The following is a 20,799-nucleotide window of genomic DNA, read 5'->3' as shown; positions in this document are numbered from 1 at the left end:
GCAGCCCCAGTAGCCTTTCCATCTGCAGTGCCCAGAGCTCTCTCACTTTGCTGACCCCCCAAATTACTAGAGTGTGGGTCTAGTAAAAAGAAGCGACATGTGATATGAATGCCCAGAAGCTGGTCTGTGGCATATTCTTCCAAATATTACAGCTCACATATGAGAAACACTTTAAGAATTGACAAGACATTGCCAGTAGTGAGTTGTAAAGCTTAGAGACACTTTTCTAAACTATAATGATATGAAACAAAACAACATGCTAGAGAAAATTATCTTTTCTATTCTTTTTTCTATTCTCTCTATAGAAAGTATTGCAAAATTGCTGCCCTATGAAAAGGCAGTCAAAAGGAATGTAGCCAAAAAACTGTCGGGGGGGAAAAAAGTATTACAGTGATATGAGGGGCAACTAATTTTTTTTTTTTTTTTTATTAGCACCTTTAATTATTATTTATTTATTTTTTGTTTTTTGTGTTGGGTCTTCGTCTCTGTGCGAGGGCTTCCTCCAGCTGCGGCAAGTGGGGGCCACTCTTCATCGCGGTGCGCGGGCCTCTCACTATCGCGGCCTCTCTTGTTGCGGAGCACAGGCTCCAGACGCGCAGGCTCAGCAATTGTGGCTCACGGGCCCAGCTGCTCCGCGGCATGTGGGATCTTCCCAGACCAGGGCTCGAACCCGTGTCCCCTGCATTGGCAGGCAGCTTCTCAACCACTGCGCCACCAGGGAAGCCCGCAACTAATTTTTTTAAATGTTTTATTTTGGGGGGTTTTGTGCTTTAAAAAATTTTATTTATGACTTATTTTCTCACTCTAAATATTCATTACCATGCCAATTTTGCATTCCTAATTTTTTTATTATTTTTCTTAAAGAAGGTCTCCCAAATTCTATAACCTCAGGCTCCACGAAACTTGGATCTGCCTCTGTGGGCCAGGCATAAGCACTTTGTTATCTTGTTTAGTTATTATAAAAACCTTACAAATTAGTGTTATTAGCTCCCTATCGCAGATGAAGAAACTAGTAGGTTAAGTAAGTAACTTATCTAAGGTCATATAGTCAGAACTCAAGCCTGGAATTGTATAACTATGATGCCAAGATTTTTCAACTCCAAGACCCCAAGATAACCTTGACCTTACATTGCCTGTCTCTTCTGACATCGCTTAACCACCTGACCTTCTCATAGCCACAGCTGGGATTAGGGTGCAGTGAAGGGAGGTGAATCAATTGCAGGGTCAAATCCTTTCTTTATTTTCAATTTTGATACTCTGTTCATCATAAATTTTTTGCATTAATTTCGATTTTTAAAAATATTACATTTAAATATTATCCCAATGACTGAGTTTTTTGGTGCCCCTTTAAACTTGGTGCCCAAGGCAAGTACCTCAGTTGCCCCACCCTAGTTTTAGCCTGGCATCAGATCCTTAATGAGGACATGAATACCCAGATTTGTGCTTTAACTTCTAATAAAGGTGGTCCCCAAATTTCCTCATTGACTTTCATACAACTGGCCCTTGCAGACGTTATTCACTTATGTCCTCAAACTATCATTTGAGAACTCAGTTTTTCACAGATCGGCTGACCAGTAACGATACTGGATTATCTACCATTGGTATCACTTGCCTACCATTGGCAACGGGGCTAGAGTCAGTCAAGGTAGAAGGAAAGTTTATTTACGAAAAAAGTTTTATATTTATGTCACCTGGTCTTACTTGTAAAATCATCTGAATCCAGCAACTTCCATATATCCTCTGCAGATGCAAGCAGCACTGGATTGCAGAGTGGAGAGGCGGACTGGCTGAGGGGTCCCCTCGAGTATCCTACTTGGAGGTCCCTACGCTGATTGAATTCTAGAGGTAACTAGAGAAGAATATTCCTAGGCTTTCATTTTTAACAGTTAGAGTCATAAAGAACTTAGTACCCAAATGAAAATACATATTATTTTCAAACTCGTAGGGAAGATTCATAATATAATGACCATATGTCAGGCCTCAGAGGAAATCTCAAAAATATATTTTTAACTTCCTAACATATAAGCTTTATTTATGAAATTAGAAGGTAAAGCATCACTACCATTGGAATTTGAATAACACACTTATTAAAAATATTCATGGATTAAGTAGGAAATAAGTGGAAATTGAGAACTATTTTAAAACTTCATAGCAATGAAAGCACTTAATATCAAAATGTTCACTACTCAGGAAAATGTATAGTCTTAAATGCATTTATTAGAAAACAGGAAAGTCTGAAAGTAAACTAAGCTTACAATCTAAGAAGCTATAAAAACAGCAAAAATAAGCCTAAAGGATATAGTGGGAAGAAAATGATAAAGGTAAAAGCAGAAAATGAATCAGACTTCCTCTACCCTTTTTCTAAAGCAACCTCTCCCCAAAATAGAGCGAGTCAATAAAACCAAAAGTTGTTTTTTTTTTTAAAGGCACCAAGACTGACAAACCTAACACAAGAATGATGAAGAAAAAAGAAGGAATACATATACATAACAGAAAGGATAGAAAAACTAACCCCCAGTAACTGCTTATATCAATCAATTTAAAACTATAAAAACCAAACTTGGCTCAACAAAGAGAACCTGAAGAGACCAGTAGTCATAGATTGAAACAGTGTTTAATGATCTACCTGGAAAAATGTCCCAAGCCCAGAGCTTACTGGGCCAGTTCAACCAAAACTTCCAGAATAGATAATACCTATCTTATATACCTAAACTTTAGCTAACTGATATGAATTGTTCCAAAGCATCAAAACAGATGGGAAGCTATCCAATTCATTTAACAAAACTAGCATAATGCTGATATCAAAGTGAAACAAGTAAACACGATAAAAGCAGGCCACAGACCAATCTTACTTATAAAGTAAATAAAACAGATCTTAAGTGAAGTGCTAGCAGATGGAACCAGTAGTGTAATAAAAGAATGATCAAGTAAAAATTGATCCAAGTCGCCAGGGTCAATTCCTAAATTTCACATTCTCTTAATCCAAACACGTCCCATCTGAACTATGCTGGGGGCTGCTTTTTTCATGAATTGTTCTCTTCTGCCTCCTAGAGTAGGCTGGCTGGCTGTCTCCTGTTCACATCACCCCTCTGTTCAAAGCCCTTTGAAGGCGTTACACCTCTTTCAGAATGAAACCCAAAGGCTTCACCATAGCCTGCGAGACCCTAAAAGATAAGTCTGGCCACACTACCTCCTACTTGTTGCCTGTAACCCTCTCTCTGCTTTATTTTTCTTCTTAGCATTTCATCATCACCTATATTTATTTTTTTATCTGTCTCCCCCAACTAGAATGCAAGCTCCATGATGGAAGGGACCTTGTCTGTTTTGTTCACTGCTCTAAATCCATCACCTAACAGAGCCTGTCACAAAGTAGGTTCTTAAATATTTCATGAATGAATGAAAGGATGAAAAATAAAACACGACTTGTAAGTTTAAAACTTCAGCCACTTTAAGAAGAACAAAATCACACATACTTCTGGCTATACGTGCACAAGAGTGTGTCAGATACTGTTCAAGGCTCTGATGATAGAGTGATGAATGAAAAAGATGAGTTTCTTGCCCACATAGAACATAGTGGGGAAGTTAACAGAACAAGAAATTAAAGCGGAATAAATGGAAAAAGACCAGGGCCCAAGGTCCCAATTAGCGGGGAGGTCCAGCTAGGCTCGGGGTGAGGGTCAGGCTGACATCAGAGCACAGGAATAACAGGAGGAGGAATGGGAGCTAGTCAAATGAAGAGGTGAGGATGTGTTTCTAGCAGAGGCTCCGGCATGTTCAAAGGCCCAGAGGCATAAGAATTCATAACTCTCTCCTAATAAAGAGATTATCAGGTAGAAAGTTAAAACTTGATATCAAAGAAAACTTAGCATAACAATTTTGGCTCTCTGGTGAGCATCAAATTTTGAAGTCGAGTGGTAGATGGATGTAATGGACAAAGACTGCTTGCTTCTGTATATCCAGCAGTACTGCGTGGTCTGCAGCAAATATAAGTGTGGTTAACAAATGAATCCTAGGAAAAAGGGAGTTAAGGTGGCAGTAGCCAGCACTAAAACTTTTGGTCCTTAGTCTCAAGCAGGGAAGAATTTCAGTGAAGGTAGAAACTGGTAGGTATGAGGCAAAGTGACACTGTGATACGAGGGCAGAAAGCAGGCTCAACGTGGGCAGATCATTGCTACTATTACTGTTGTGCTGCGATTCTGCCAAGACATTGACTGACGTTCAATGAGTACTTAGCATATGTCAGTTGTTACATGTACAACTTTACACATTTGTTCCATATAATTCTCACAAAACTCTTACCACAGAACTATCATCTCTAGGGACTTCCCTGGTGGTCCAGTGGTTAAGACTCCGAGCTCCCAATGCCGGGGGCTCAGGTTCAATCCCTGGTCAGGGAACCAAGATCCCACATACCACAACTAAACCCGTGCACCACAACGAAGACCCAGCACAGCCTAAATAAATAAATATGTTTTAAAAATTAAAAAAAAAAAATTATCATCTCTAGTAGGACTGTTAAGGCTCAGAAGAGTTTAGGGACTTGGCCCAGGTCACACAGCTAGCAGAGGGGCTAGAGCTCAAATTGTGTTCTGTTTGGCTCGCAAACACTTCTTTCTACTGGAGTTGGTCTAATATAACATGACAGATACAGGGCTAGAATCGAGTTCTTCCTTTTCACTCTCAAATTTGCTCACATTGTACCTCTCAGATCGTTTACCAATTTCTATTTAGCACGGTACAGGAGGTTGGTTGGCATTCTTTACCTAGTGGGAGACAGAAATCTTAATTTTTTGAAGAGTTTGAGTCATCAGTGACCCCTTCTTTTACTGAGTTACTGTAGTATATCGTTAATTTTTTTTTTTAGGCTGACATTCTTTTTTTGTTTTATTTATTTATGGCCACACGGTGCGGCTTGTGGGATCTTAGTTCCCCAAGCAGGGATCGAACCCATGCCCCCTGCAGTGGAAGCACGGAGTCCTAACCACTGGACCACCAGGGAATTCCCAGTATTCCATTAATTTTGAACATAGAAGTATTAAGAGGCACTCTGGAAAATTCTATAGGTTCCAGATATAGTCCTCCCTACCCCATTATATAGCAGCAAATTAATTCCTATTCAAAATCAGGATAAATCCCTTTCTGACTATTGGCATAAGGAGCCCCAAGTAGTCAGCTGGTAGTCATAACTTCCAATTCAGTAGGAACAATATTGTGTCCCTCGGTGGAAGCATGCTCCTTTGGGGAGTAAGACCCTAAAATTCTGTGAATAGGTTAAGACGGAATGCTGATCCCATCTTGATTTTCAGGCCTGTGTTCTGGCTATGGGAGAAAAATGCCGGTTTCGGAATCAAAGCATATATTGCATCCTGTAGGACAGTACATCAAAAGTCACTCTAACTTTGTCTTCACCTTTCTATCAGGCCAGCTGCTTTTGGGGGTGACAGGTCGTGGTAAGACCAGTGAATTCCCACTGCCACACTTCTTTTGCCATGAAATGAGTTAGTTGATCAGAAACAATGTGGAAATCCCATGGTAATTCTGTAAGCCCGTAGATGGTGGTGTTGGCAGAAATGCTACAGGCAGGGTAGGCAAATCCATACCCAGACTGGGTGTCTATTCCACTGAGGACAAACTGCTCCATGATGGAAGGGTCCAATGTAATTAACCTGCTATCATGTGGCGCCTTGTTTCCCCAAGGAATAATGCCGTATTGAGAAATCAAAGTAGGTCTCAGCTGAGGACAGTTTAGGAATACACTAGTGTAGCCATTTCAGCCTTGGTGAGGGGATGCCCATAGTATTTAGCCCAAGCATAGCTTCTATCCTCGCAAGTATAGCAAATCTGTATACAGGCCATTGAGCAAATACTGGGGTGACTCAGGAAAAGAGGCTGACGTTCACAGATGGCTCACTTTGTCCACCTGATTCAGGTGGACAGTTTTCGCTGCAGATGCCCTGTGGTGTACATTCACATGGAATACAAATATCTTCACAGTGTCACTCCGTGAAATCCATCCAAATACCTGTTCTCTAAACCTTTGTCACCAGTTTCCAATCCTGTTCCTTCCAAGTCCCTGGTCATTTAACTAGCCGTTAGCTACTTGCCTATGAAGCTGTATAGGCCTATATCTCTTGAGAGTCTCATTGTCTAGACAAATGTATGGCTTGAAGTTCTGCCCACAAAGATTTCCCTTCACCACTAGACTAGTCCTACAGCAGTCCAGTTGGTGCCATAATTTTGTCTTAAAAGCAGGCTCTGTTGTTTTCTTGCTTCTTTAACTGATCATGGGGAAATAGTTCATGCGGCCATGGATGTGAACTGAGGGCAGGTGGCCATGCAGCAGGAGTGGCCGTAAGAATCTGAGCCACCTGCTCATGCAGCTTGCTTCAGGACGGCTGAGCCTGGTGCCTTATATCCTGTTCACGTTTAGTGATAGACTGCTGCTGGGCACGCGCAATCTTATTACTCGCTTCGGGCATCCAACGTCTTGCAGTGCACAGCTCAGTAGCAGTCTAGGAGCTGTTCTCAAAGAGGGAAAAGTTTTTTTCGCAGAAGATATGGCTGTGCTCCCGAACCCTAGAGAGGTCTGTAATTTCTAGTTGAGCCCCGCATGGCATTCGCATTTGCCACAGACACTCCGGTTAGACTTGCTGGGTCAAAAGAGCCCAAGGGGCAGAGCGGTTTGCACCACAGCCTTCCTTGATGTAGAGCCTTCTCTTGCTCTGACTGCACTGCAAATTGGCAGCCTTACCAGTTCCTTGGTAAATGGGTCAGAGTGGCACATTGAAATGGGGCGTATGTAGCTTCTAAGACCCCCAAAAGTCACCAAGCATTGTGCGAGGTGTTGTGGAAGGTGACCTGGGAGGAGTGACTTGGCTTTCATTTTGGAGGCTATCTTGCAACATGCTTCAGACCGCTGAAGCTCCAGAAACCTGAGAGGTGGTAACACTCCTGAATTTTCATGGGGTTTATATCCACCTTCTGGCACTATTCCCATTCCATCCATCTGGTTTTCTTTCAATTTCCATCTAGCATGGTATAGTATGTTTCTTCTTTCATCCAAAAGAGACTGTTTCTTTACTTCTGTTTCCAGATCTTCAACTCATTTTATCTCTAACTTAGAATCATTTAAAACTGAATCAACAAACTTTGCTGAATGTCTATTATGTGCCAGGCATGGGGGTGGGAGGCACTTGCCTTAGTTTAAGAGAGAACATAGTTCCTGTGTTAAAGAAGAATGTCAATGATAACGCTGACAAGGGCTATGGCAGAGAAAAGTGGAAGGTGTTACGGAAACACATAGGAGGGGGAGTGGTCAGGAAAGGCTGCCAGGAGGAGGTGATCTTTAGGCTGAGTTCTAAGGATGAGTGGGGTTCAGTCAGTGAAGCCAGGAAGGGATCGAACGGGTTTCCAAGTAAGGGGAGCAGCACATGCAAAGCCTGGACATGAAGAAGGGCAGCCCCTATAGTGATGTACAATCAATCTTCTTTTACTTTCAGAGTTACCCTTCTGGTTCCTACCCATTCTCCATCCCACTTTGGTTCCCATTCCTTCCTAAACTATCACTCAAAAGATTGCGGTAAGTTCTATGAAGACAACTTAGGTTCACTAGATTTTGGGGAAAAACACCTTTTCAGACCCCTTATTTGCTTGGGGACACAGTACTCAGGGTCCTAATTAAATAACTCAGCTTTAAGCTTTGACCTTTCTTGCTTAAACATCTTATTCCTTCATCTCTCCGTCTCCCTGTTATTCTTGACTCTGCAAATAATTACCTATCAGTTTCTGATAATAAGAGATAGTCTAGAGGCACAGTATCTTTCATTCTAGTAAAATCACTCAGGTTTCAATAGGACACGCATATTAATAGGTCTTTCCTATTGTTATTATGCAAGTCATAAAACGTAAGTCCCAAAAGAGCAGGATTTGAAAGAAATTGGAGTAAGTGTAGAAAAAATTCCATAAAAATTTCATTAAAAATGGGACAGGCTTTCCAAACTAGTACAGTGTTTTACAGCTTTCCCAAGGGTCATTCTGAAATGACTCCATTGTAAGAAAGGCTAATAAGTGTTCCACTAAATTAATTTAATGTGTTTCTATTATGTAGCTATATAAGGACAGGAGCTTGGGGATATGTGAGTTGGGAGACAAGAAGTATTAAAAAGACTCAAGGTAAAATCCCTGACCTAAAGTAAATTTCAATGTAATAGAGAATTGAGAGAAATATATAGAAATTGCTTTTTATTTATTTCTAAAGAGAAGAATAGGCTTAACCATGATTTAATATTATAAAGCCATAGCCTATTAACTTTAAAAGAACCTAATAATTATATTTACAAATTACTTAAACTAGCACACACGTACCAGCCACATCATCAATAAAGCGTTACAAGCAAGGCAGAGGGGCTTCCTGGTGGCACAGTGGATAAGACGCCACGCTCCCAGTGCAAGGGGCCCAGGTTCGATCCCTTGTCGGGTAACTAGATCCCACATGCATGCCACAACTAAGAGTTTGCATGCCACAACTAAGGAGCCCACGTGCTGCAACTAAGACCCGGTGCAGCCAAATAAATAAATAAGAAATATATATATATATTTTAAAAGTGAGTGTATAAGCAAGGTAGAAGGGTAGGTTATACATATTTGTTTTAACAATGAGAGTATAATCATTTTACGTCTACCAAAAAGTATATTTTAGAATCTAGTTTTAGACAATTATAGTGTAAAAATAAGCATACACATCACTACACCCTAATCAAATTATCAACAAATTAATTGGCTATTGAGCTAAAACAATAGGTACCTGAAAAACAAAAATTGTCGCAAAAACCATGAACATGTCCGAGCAGTGATGGTGCACTCATAAGAAACTGACTGATCACCAGCTGTAGGGTAGTTTCTGTCCATTGTCTGACAGACTGTCTGTGGCACAGCACCTGTTGCTGGAGGAGGCCATCAAAAAGACGTGACTGCCAGTTGACCCTGGCACCTGGAGGCTCCCCACCCGCTCCCCTATCCTTGGATTCTGTATTCTGCTTGCCTTCCCTGCTCCCAGCAGCTGCTCCAAGGATCCAGTCCTGAAACACAAATGCGGTGTCGAGGCTCCCTGGACTGTGTACGTGACTGAAGCCAGTTAAGGTCTCTATAAACTTTTAAGATTCTGGCAGGTAGGTGTGGAGTCCTACTGGTTTTGTGGCCACCCAAGACAAGCCTTGTAAGTAAGTTCCCTTGCTTATTAAAACTGCCACCTACCAATCTGGAGTGGCTGCCTCTTTCTTCGGTCTCTCCCTGCCCTCTGCATATGTGGAGGCATGTTTCAGATTTCACCCAAGAAGCTCCCGAGAAGGTGGCGACCCAGTTATCTGTATACACGCACTTTCGGGAGTTTTTGCAAAATTACAAACTTGCACAGGAACCAGGTTTCTTAGGAGAACAGAAGTAGAGTGTCAAGTAATCTTTAATAAAACAGTGATTTTCATTTGTGACTACCAATTTAGCAATCTCTAACAACTCATTTAGTGGGTTACTGGTAAGCAATGCTTTTTGGCCCCAAAATTGAAATGAAAATCTACAAAACTGTGCATTGCTTACTAATGGGAACTAAAGAAAGGGCTTTCATTTTTGGATCAGCTCATGACCCATGAGAAGGCAATGCGTTAGCAGCCTCTGTGTCTCCTAATCGAGGCTAACTTCTCTGCTGCTCATAGGTATTTTAAGAAGGCAGGAGGAAGAGGATACCCAATTTTTTGGTTGATGCAGATTCCATCGCTGAGTTTAGAGATAAAAGATGAGTGATTCATAAAATATCTACCTACCATTTTTATTTTTCAGGAGGTCTCTGTTTCATGTGCCAAAGAATAAGGTTTTTTTTTTTTTAAATCTTAAACTGTCTTCTTTCAGTAATTAGCAATTCCACCTAAATAATATCTTCAGTGTTGTTTTCAGCTTCATTAGTTTTCATCTTCTTTTGGCCTTTAAAAGTATTTTTAGTGTCTTCAGAAGTTACTTTGGATAGAGGACTCACAGTTTTCTTAACAACACTTTGCTAATATGTGCATTTTATAGCCTCATGGGTTGACTAGAACAGATTCAAGCTATAAATGGCTTTCAAATAGGTTTTAGCACACAAATATACATTAATGTATAAATAAAAAATAGAATTCTTTTTCCATCAATGCACTTGATTTGTGCTATGGATATATTCTTTAAGAGCAGTATGTAAACTATAAATCAAATTCAATGTTCCTATTAAACAATGGTTCTAGTAAGGGATTAGTAGGTTTTCACATCACCTGGGATACTCTTAAACTGCTGACTTTAATGACAGTTTCAGTTAGTTGAAAAGGGGCTCAGAGAACTCCTGGTAAGCATGCCCCTCCCCCTTGTCAACTTCCCGCCTCACAAAACAAATGGCCAGAGACTTGCTGCACAGGCAGTGATGAGGATGATTATCTGTACGCTCCCCATGAGGGTCAGTCTCCTCATGCCTATGTCCTTGTTGATGTCAGTCTTCACACTCTCTAACTGAAGTCCGGCTGTCTGCAGAGGACAAAGCCTTTCAAGGTGTCTGTTGCTGATCTCCAACCCCAGGCAGGCATCCCTCTGCTCCTCATTTGTAGACATCCAGATTAAACTCCCCCCAAATCTCAATTTCAAGCATCCCATATCCGGACCACCACTTCCTATCTTTCCAGCTCATTCCCTCTGGTAACCATACCCTAACAGCTCTCTGACCTCAACAGGACCTCCAAACTACTAAGCCCACGACCTTTTTCTATCCGTCACTCAGTATGTGCCCCTTTCACTTAAATGACAGAGTAGCTTCCTTGTATACATGCTCAGTTCCCTTGCTCTTCTGTTCCAACTTAAATCCAACTTTCCACCAGGCAGTGAATGTGGCTAGAAGGAAGAGGCATGCTCACCGGGTTCACCTGAAGTTCACGGCTCACATCGCAAGAGGGGCCCTCGGTGCTGCTTGACAATCCTACCACAAGCCACTGGTCAGTCGGATCTCTCACTCTCCTAGGCGACTCTTTCTTGGAACCTCTCACACTCTTTCCCCTTTCGCAGCTGTAACTACAATTGCTTCTTTTAGAGGGAAAATCAGAGTGATCAGATGCTAACTTCCACATTCACTCACTGCAAAGGTTCCCCCCTGGACGGTTTCTTCCAGACAGCCACATGGCTTTAGGGCTCTGCTCAACTGTCACCTTTTCAGAAGGGCCTTCCCTAGTTACTATCAAAACCAGCATTCTTTCTTTCTTTTTTTTTTTAAAAGACAATCATGTTTAATTACCTCACAACTGAAGCTGCCTTTGGGGCCAAGGGGCAGGAAGGAGGCAGTGCACCCAACCCTCGAGCTGCACTCTAATCCTAGGTTTATTCAACACAATTCTTTTCTCTACACGACAAAGTACAAACACAATATTATCTAAAATGCTACAAAGTTACAAAACTCAAGACAGAAAATGTACAGTACTGACTGTACAATAAAAGCCAAAAAAACAATGTACACGTTGCCAAGGTAACCTGCACGACCACCATGAATACCAACACAACCGGGCGGGGGAAGGGGTTCTGTGATGACCCGACAGAGCTCTCAACTTACCAGTTTCAGAGAGAAAGGGAGACATAGGTGTGTGTGTGTGTGTGTGCGCATGACATGAGTACACGTGAAAAGAACCATTTTGGGTATTTAGCCCTAGAGGTCAGAAAAGGACTCGAGCAGGGGAGCAGGGCCAGGCTAACAGGAACGGCAGTTGCGTAAAAGCACACCTTTCCTGTGGGACCCTGCGGGCCAACAGGTTAGGGCATGACCAGGCCACCAGATCGGCCCCAGGTCACCTGTGGAATGGGAAAACATGCTCCCAGGCTGGGGCTGTACCACCTCCTGGAGCCCCCTGCTCATCCCTGCGGGCTTTGACACTAAACTGACTCTCAGGAACTAGAAATGTGGAAGCTTTCTAGCCAGAAAACTGGAGGGCATCTTCATAAGCACGACCCCAAACCAACAACCCTCCTGCAGCCGGAACTCTGCCGCCAGGGGAAATGTAGCAATTACTGCCTTCACCTTCGAAGCCTGCCCGAGTTAGGGATTTCTTTCCTACCGATCCTCCTTCGGCTAGAAAAGTGACACGGGTGAGTTGGATGGGATACAAGTCACAGGGCAGAGCTTCGGTGGCCCTGCTTATCGGGAGGAGCTGGAGCTGGAGCCGCTCCTGTGGCCCGGGGGGACCTGCGCCGAGGGGAACGCGACCTTCTCCTCATCCGTGGGGGTGACCTGTGCCACGTGGGAGGCGGTGGCGGCACTCTCCTGGGAGGGCTGAATCGCCTGGGGGGTGGCCGAGGCCAGGGGGCCAGCACAGCGGCGGCAGTGATCTCCTGGGAGGGAGATGTGTCCTCCGTCCTCGTGCTTCAGCGCCTTCTCGGCCTCATCTGGATTCTCAAACTCCACATGTGCGTAGCCTGTAGACAGATGGGGGTGCATCCTTTCTACAGGCACGTCGATCGTTTTAATTTTCCCATAGGTGGAGAATATCTCCATATGATCCTCTGTCACATTCCTGGTGAGCCTTCCAACGTGCACTTTGGTGGGTTTAGGGGAAGGGCTCCGCCTTTTCCTTTCCTTTTCATCTCTTTGGGGTGGTTTGGATTTGGAGCGGGAACACCGCCTCTTGTCATGCCTGCGCCGAGAAGGGCTTGGAGAGCCGGAGGAGCTGCCGGAGCTGGAGCTGGAGCTGCGGGAGGTGCTGGAACTTCCGGAGCGGCTCGATGCTGAAGGTGAGCTGCAGCCGCTGCTGGAGCCCGTGCTAAAACCAGCATTCTGGATTCCTTATCTGGCTTTATTTTTCTCCGTTGCATTCACCACACCTGACATATAAACGTACTGTCTTTCCCCCAGTCCTCCACAGGCTCACTCTGGAGTGTAAGCTCTGTGAAAGCAGGGATTTTATGTGTTTTGGGCCTAGAACAGTATCTAGCAAGTATTAGTACTTATAAATACCTGTTAAATGAGGAACAAACTATCCAAAGACAAAACATTTCATCTTTCTTAAAGTAGAAACACGATACTTTGCATTGTAAAATTACAGTACTTGGTTGCCCTTGGAGTACTGCAGTCGCTCCTCACGTCCCACAAGAGTGCCCTCCTGGACGCAGCATGGTGTGGGGATGGCTGGGAGAAGGTGGTGGGCGTGCAGAGCATCTGACCTCTACTATTAGCTCGGCCGCTGATTAGTAACGTCATCCGGGGTGAGTCATTTAACCTCTCATTTCTAGCAGGGAATGCGAGAGAGTACTTTTATTTTTATCCAAAGAAAAGAGGTCCACCAAACACAAACCGAGAGAAATCACTCACCACGCAGATCGAGAGCCTTTTTCCTTCCAAAGTTCATCAATGGGACTTTTACAGTGTTTATAATAAAATTTTATTTACAAGCTAATGGATCAGGAACAGTTTTTATAGTAAATAAGCTGTTAGTAAATGAGGGTTTTTTTCCCATCAGAATGAAATCACTCTCAAAGTTCAAGATGGTAATCTTAAAGTCAATTCAACAGGATAGTCACAATGTTATAAAAATTTTCTTGCTATGAATGTGCAGGAAAAAAATGCCTAATTTAACCAAGAAAAACAAATTAAGGTTATGATTAGTCAATAATCACATGTGTTTTGAAAGTAGTGTTTTTTTAGAATACAAACAGAATAAGTACTTGGTAATGTCCACAAATTAATGAAAACATATTCACATACATTACCTAGCGAAATGTGGTATCACTGCATTTCCCCAAGCAGTAAATTCAATACATCCTATATGTAAAAATACCACCAGCTCTCCCCCACCACAAACACACAAACACCAAGCCATATTGTCAAGCAAAATATTTTTAATTAGTAGGCTGATCATAAATAAATCCACATAAAAGATTTAACAGAATTACAAAGAGTTTTGTGTTTCTTTTGTGGACTCAATTCGTAATATGCATTCGTCAACCTCATTCTCTAACTGCCACCAAAAGGGTTGTCATCCAACAATGCAGCACAGTTTAAGCAATTCATATTCTGTAGTTACATTTTTACATTTTCTTTACAAATGTAACATTTATGTACATTATATATATATTTTTTCTATAGTTCATGTACTGAAACTCTATTGTTTTTACAGGGAAAATATTGAATTCATTTAATGAATATGAATCATTCCTTGTTAAAAAGTAATTCATATAAACAAATAACACGGTACCACTGCCTTTTGGCATCTCTTGTCAGAGTTCAAGTCCAGAAATGTTATATTAATTATAAGAAAAGGGAGTTTATCTAATATTACATTATGACATACCATCCCACGTAACTACGTAAGTTTGCCGGCTTGCAATGAACAGAGCACTGTACTGCTGCACTACAGGAAATGTGTGGAAACCAATTCAAAATATACGTCGCGAAACAGCATCATCATTACCATTAATTTAGGATGAAGAAAATCTGTCAAGTTCTTTGTTCCTCTTTACCTTTTGCCAAAGCCTCAGACCAGGTGCTATGCTACACATTGTCTCTTGTAACAACAAATGCCTACATTTCAAATTTCCTATGTGCTTCTCTGACACATTACGCTTTACCTAGGTTATAGACCTTTTTCTTCTTATTCAATTTTATTCCACTTCACTTACAAATCTGCTGCTGAACGTGAAGCAAAAATTCATAGTAAGAGAATGCGGCTTCTGTCCGGTCTTCAATCAAATGTTGAAAAAATTCTGTTTTGGCAGGACTCTCATCTCTGGAGAAGAAAAAGGGGTTTTTATCTATAATGCATACTATTAAAAAGAATACTTATACATTAAAAAAAATTACTAATTCATAGGGACTTGACAATGAATAGGGGATGTTAATCAAGTAATAGCATTCTACCACTAGAATGTATTTTGATATTATTATTTAAAATTTGCTTTTGAAGACAAACAAGTTCACATAGATTGGACAGGATAAGACAATTTCATAATTAAGTTATAGAAGTACTTACTTTACCACGTGAAGAATTGGGTTTAATGGTCTGTTGTCTCTAAGCCAGGTTATAAAGGATCTAGCTCTTTCTGATGAAAGGGTGTCTAGCTCTGGAAGATGTGTCTGGTAAAAAATGTAATCAGGAGATTATTTCCTTTCTCATAGACTTAGGCAGTGTTAGGACTCAATCATGATTGCCACTATCACCAACCAACTGCCAGCACTCGATTCCCAGCCCAAACAGCAGCAACCAAACACATGAGATTTACACTGTTGATAAAGCTATTTATATTTTTCTAAGTCATAAGATATACTTAATGATAAGTATGTGACTGATATTTTACCTGAATATTATACTTCTTTCCAGACAAGTCAATAACACATACACAATGATTAGTATTTCACGTATATTGTGTTACACTTTGTACGTTTCTTCTAAAGGAAGTATTCAAGTGAAGGGGGCTATCACTAAGTTCCAATTTCACTTATAAACAACTATACATTATACCCTATTCTCATAATAGGCATTCTTAGGGAATTTTATGTTTTCTTTAGTCCTTAAAATTTAAGGGCAAGCAATTTTAAAGAATAGTGTGAATGTGTAAATATATTTAACACTATATGCAAGACTATTTTAGAGACCTAAAAAGTCTATTCTTTGCACATTATTCTCTCTTCAGGTTGTATTCTTTTTAATAGATGCATAGATATTACTTATTTAATGCTACAAGTATATGTGTACATATAAATTCTTCCATGAATATACCTATAGGATATATTCTTAGGAGTAAATAATTTACTGTTTCATACACTGTGTGATTTTAATTTGAACAGATATTGTCAAATGACCCTCCAAAAGACTGTGTAAATGTAGAGTCCAATCCATAGTATTTGACAGGCCTGTTGACCTATTCCCTCTGCATTACTGCCTGTTATCAAATTAAAAAAAATTTTGCCAGCTGGCAAAAATCTGATAAATGAAAGAAATGCTATGCTGTTGTTTTGTTTTCTTAATTACAAATGAAGTTGAACATTGTTTCATATGGCCACTACCATATTTTCTGCCCATGAATTACCTGTTCAAATCATTCTTATTTTTCTTTTCTTATTTGAGGGAGTATGGGTGTCCTTTTCTTAAAGATTTGTAAGAGAACTTCTTATCCTAGAGAAATAAGCCCCTTTCCAGTCATATGAGTTACCAATAATCTTCTGATTTAGTGGTCTTTTGGCTTTATTTATTTTACCAGATAGAAATGTTTTATTTTTATGCTCTCAGAGTCTTTAACCTTTTCTACCACTGACTTACAAAGGCCTTACCCATTTTAATATAATAAATATTATTTTTCTAATATTCCATTTTTTCAGTGATTTGAAATGCAATCTTTACCGCATTCTATTTTTCATGAATTAGATCCATTTCTGTATTTTGTTCTGTTCCACTGATATGTTTATTGTGCCAGTATCACAGTGCATAAATACAGCTATAAAATAAAGTTTACTACTTTATTCAGCAGGACCTGTTTTTCACATGCTTTCCTCTTTGCTGATAGTATTCTCTCTTTTCAAACTTTTCCTTATTATCCTCATTTGTTGAGTCTTAGAAATGAACTCTGGGATTAATGCGTCAAATTTAAAAAAATAAATCAAACAGCAAATGTGGTAAGAATCACACTGACTTTATACTCATTTAGGAGAAAGGATATATTTACAATAAGGTAGGCCTTTTCCATTAAGTATAGAGAACTGCTTTCAGAATCATATTTCTTTGGTATTAACACACATACAGTAAAGGCCTACTGAAAAAATTATGTTTGTTATCAGCAAAATAATTTCAATTAGAGAAGTTAAAGTTGTTGGAAAACAGTTTGGCAGTTGCTCAAAAAGTTAAACTTAGAGTTTACCATATGACCCAGTAATACCACTCCTAGTTACATACCCAAGAAAGCTTGAAAACAGATGTTCACACAAACACTTCTACATGAATTGTTCATGGCAGCACTGTTCACAACAGCCCCAGAGTAGAAATAGCCCAAATGCCCATGAACAGATGACTGGACAAACAAAATGTGGTATATTCATACAATGGACTATTATTTAGTCATAAAAAAGAATGAACTACTGATACATACTACAACATGGATGAACCTTGAAAACACTGTGAGAAGTAAAAGAAGTCAAACACAAAAGGCTGCATATTGTGTGAATCCATATACTGTATATGAATTGTCCAGAACAGGCAAATCCGTAGAGATAGAAAGTAAATTAGTGGTTGCCACGGGAAAACAGAAAGGAAGAACTGGGATTAGGAACCAAGATGGCAGAGTAGAAGGACGTGCTCTCACTCCCTCTTGCGAGAACACCAGAATCACAACTAGCTGCTGCACAATCATCGACAGGAAGACACTGGAACTCACCAAAAAAGATACCCCACATCCAAAGACAAAGGAGAAGCCACAATGAGATGGTAGGAAGGGCGCAATCACAGTAAAATCAAATCCCATAACTGCTGGGTGGGTGACTCACAGACTGGAGAACACTTATACCACAGAAGTCCACCCACTGGAGTGAAGGTTCTGAGACCCACGTCAGGCTTCCCAACCTGGGGGTCCGGCAACGGGAGGGGGAATTCCTAGAGAATCAGTCTTTGAAGCCTAGTGGGAATTGATTACAGGACTTCAACAGGACTGGGGGCAACAGAGACACCACTCCTGGAGGACACACACAAAGTAGTGTGCACATCGGGACCCAGGGGAAGGAGCAGTGACCCCAGGGGAGACTGAACCAGACCTACCTGCTAGTGTTGGAGGGTCTCCTGCAGAGGCGGGCAGTGGCTGTGGCTCACCGTGGGGAAAAGGACACTGGCAGCAGAAGTTCTGGGAAGTACTCTTTGGCGTGAGCCCTCCCAGAGTCCGCCATTAGCCCCACAAAAGAGCCCAGGTAGGCCCCAGTGTTGGGTTGCCTCAGGCCAAACAACCAACAGGGAGGGAACCCAGCCCCAACCATCAGCAGTCAAGCAGATTGAAGTTTTACTGAGCTCTGCTCAACAGAGCAACAGCCAGCTCTACCCACCACCAGTCCCTCCGATCAGGAAACCTGCAAAAGCCTCTTAGATAGCCTCAACCACCAGAGGGCAGAGAGCAGAAGCAAGAAGAACTACAATCCTGCAACCTGTGGAACAAAAACCACCAACTCAACCAATTCACAGAAAGACAGACAAGATGAAAAGGCAGAGGGCTATGTACCAGATGAAGGAACAAGATAAAACCCCAGAAAAACAAATAAATGAAGTGGAGATAGGCAACCTTCCAGAAAAAGAATTCAGAATAATGATAGTGAAGATGATCCAGGACCTCGGAAAAAGAACGGAGGCAAAGATCGAGAAGATGCAAGAAATGTTTAACAAAGACCTAGAAGAATTAAAGAACAAACAAACAGAGATGAACAATACAATAACTGAAATGAAAACTACACTAGAAGGAATCAATAGCAGAATAACTGAGGCAGAAGAACGGATAAGTGACCTGGAAGACAGAATGGTGGAATTCACTGCTGCAGAACAGAATAAAGAAAAAAAACATGAAAAGAAATGAAGACAGCCTAAGAGACGTCTAGGACAACATTAAACGCAACAACATTCGCATTATAGGGGTCCCAGAAGGAGAAGAGAGAGAGAAAGGACCTGAGGAAATATTTGAAGAGATTATAGTCGAAAACGTCCCTAACGTGGGAAAGGAAACAGCCACCCAAGTCCAGGAAGCACAGAGAGTCCCATACAGGATAAACCCAAGGAGAAACACACTGAGACACACAGTAATCAAATTGGCAAAAATTAAACACACAGAAAAATTATTGAAAGTAGCAAGGGAAAAACGACAAATAACATACAAGGGAACTCCCATAAGGTTAACAGCCGATTTCTCAGCAGAAACTCTACAAGCCAGGATGGAGTGGCATGATCTACTTAAAGTGATGAAAGAGAAGAACCTACAACCAAGATTACTCTACCCAGTAAGGATCTCATTCAGATTCAATGGAGAAATCAAAAGCTTTACAGACAAGCAAAAGCTAAGAGAATTCAGCACCACCAAAACAGCTCTACAACAAATGCTAAAGGAACTTCTCTAAGTGGGAGACACAAGAGAAGAAAGGACCTACAAAAACAAACACAAAACAATTAAGAAAATGGTCATAGGAACAAACACATCAATAACTACCTTAAACGTGAATGGATTAAATGCTCCAACCAAAAGACACAGGCTTGCTGAATGGATACAAAAACAAGACCCATCTATATGCTGTCTACAAGAGACCCACTTCAGATCTAGGGACACATACAGACTGAAAGTGAGGGGATGGAAAAAGATATTCCATGCAAATGGAAATCAAAAGAAAGCTGGAGTAGCAATGCTCATATCAGATAAAATAGACTTTAAAATAAAGAACATTACAAGAGACAAGGAAGGACACTACATAATGATCCAGGGGTCACTCCAAGAAGAAGATATAACAATTATAAATATATATGCACCCAACATAGGAGCACCTCAATACATGAGGCAACTGCTAACAGCTATAAAAGAGAAAATCGACAGTAACACAATAATAGTGGGGGACTTTAACACCTCACTTACACCAACGGACAGATCATCCAAAATGAAAATAAATAAGGAAACAGAAGCTTTAAATGACACAGTAGACCAGACAGATTTAATTGATATTTATAGGACATTCCATCCAAAAACAGCAGATTACACTTTCTTCTCAAGTGTGCACAGAACATTCTCCAGGAGATATCACATCTTGGGTTACAAATCAAGCCACAGTAAATTTAAGAACACTGAAATCATATCAAGCATCTTTTCTGACCAAAATGCTATGAGACTAGAAATGAATTACAGGGAAAAAAACGTAAAAAACACAAACACATGGAGGCTAAACAATACGTTACCAAATAACAAGGAGATCACTGAAGAAATCAAAGAGGAAATCAAAAAATACCTGGAGACAAATGACAATGAAAATATGATGATCCAAAACCTATGGGATGCAGCAAAAGCAGTTCTAAGAGGGAAGTTTATAGCTATACAAGCCTACCTCAAGAAACAAGAAACATCTCAAATAAACAATCTAACCTTACACCTAAAGGAACTAGAGAAAGAAGAACAAACAAAAACCGAAGTTAGCAGAAGGAAAGAAATCATAAAGATCAGAGCGGAAATAAATGAAAGAAAACAATAGCAAAGATCAATAAAACTAAAAGCTGGTTCTTTGAGAAGATAAACAAAATTGATAAACCATTAGCCAGACTCATCAAGAAAAAGAGGGAGAGCACTCAAACCAATAATATTAGAAATGAAAAAGGAGAAGTTACAACAGACGCTGCAGAAATACAAAGCATCCTAAGAGACTGCTACAAGCAACTCTATGCCAATAAAATGGACAACCTGGAAGAAATGGACAAATTCTTAGAAAGGTATAACTTCCAAGACGGAACCAGGAAGAAACAGAAAATATGAACAGACCGATCACAAGCAATGAAACTGAAACTGTGATTAAAAGTCTTCCAACAAACAAAAGTCCAGGACCAGATGGCTTCACAGGTGAATTCTATCAAACATTTAGAGAAGAGCTAACACCCATCCTTCTCAAAGTCTTCCAAAAAATTCCAGAGGAAGGAACACTCTCAAACTCATTCTCTGAGGCCACCATCACCCTGATACCAAAAGCAGACAAAGATACTACAAAAAAAGAAAATGACAGACCAATATCACTGATGATTATAGATGCAAAAATCCTCAACAAAA

The 20,799-nt window shown here is 40.7% G+C and overlaps 1 protein-coding gene and 1 pseudogene across 7 annotated transcripts in view; both read right to left on the bottom strand.

The window, feature by feature from the left end:
• Positions 1 to 4,844: 4,844 nt before the first annotated feature.
• On the bottom strand, positions 4,845 to 13,246 carry LOC309627710 (annotated as a pseudogene). Its single transcript has 2 exons — positions 13,210 to 13,246; positions 4,845 to 12,831 (listed from the first exon to the last, which is right to left on the bottom strand). The product of its transcript is annotated as an uncharacterized misc_RNA (transcript).
• A 618-nt stretch (positions 13,247 to 13,864) lies between these two features.
• The window catches only part of SEC24B (SEC24 homolog B, COPII coat complex component), a 92,864-nt gene continuing 85,929 nt past the window's right edge, over positions 13,865 to 20,799 (bottom strand). For all 6 annotated transcript variants that reach the window (XM_082389159.1, XM_082389160.1, XM_082389161.1 and 3 more), the window contains 2 exons: positions 15,015 to 15,118; positions 13,865 to 14,771 (listed from right to left, as the gene is read on the bottom strand). In XM_082389159.1, the coding sequence (XP_082245285.1) occupies positions 14,657 to 14,771; positions 15,015 to 15,118 (219 nt within the window). In that variant the 3' untranslated portion in view covers positions 13,865 to 14,656. The remainder of the gene's footprint in view (positions 14,772 to 15,014; positions 15,119 to 20,799) is intronic.

This window comes from Balaenoptera borealis, assembly GCF_965194805.1.
Source record: "Balaenoptera borealis genome assembly, chromosome: 4".
NCBI classification, from domain to species: Eukaryota; Metazoa; Chordata; class Mammalia; order Artiodactyla; family Balaenopteridae; genus Balaenoptera; species Balaenoptera borealis.
The sequence above is the reverse complement of the archived record's forward strand: the minus strand, read 5'-3'. Positions and strand labels throughout refer to the sequence as shown.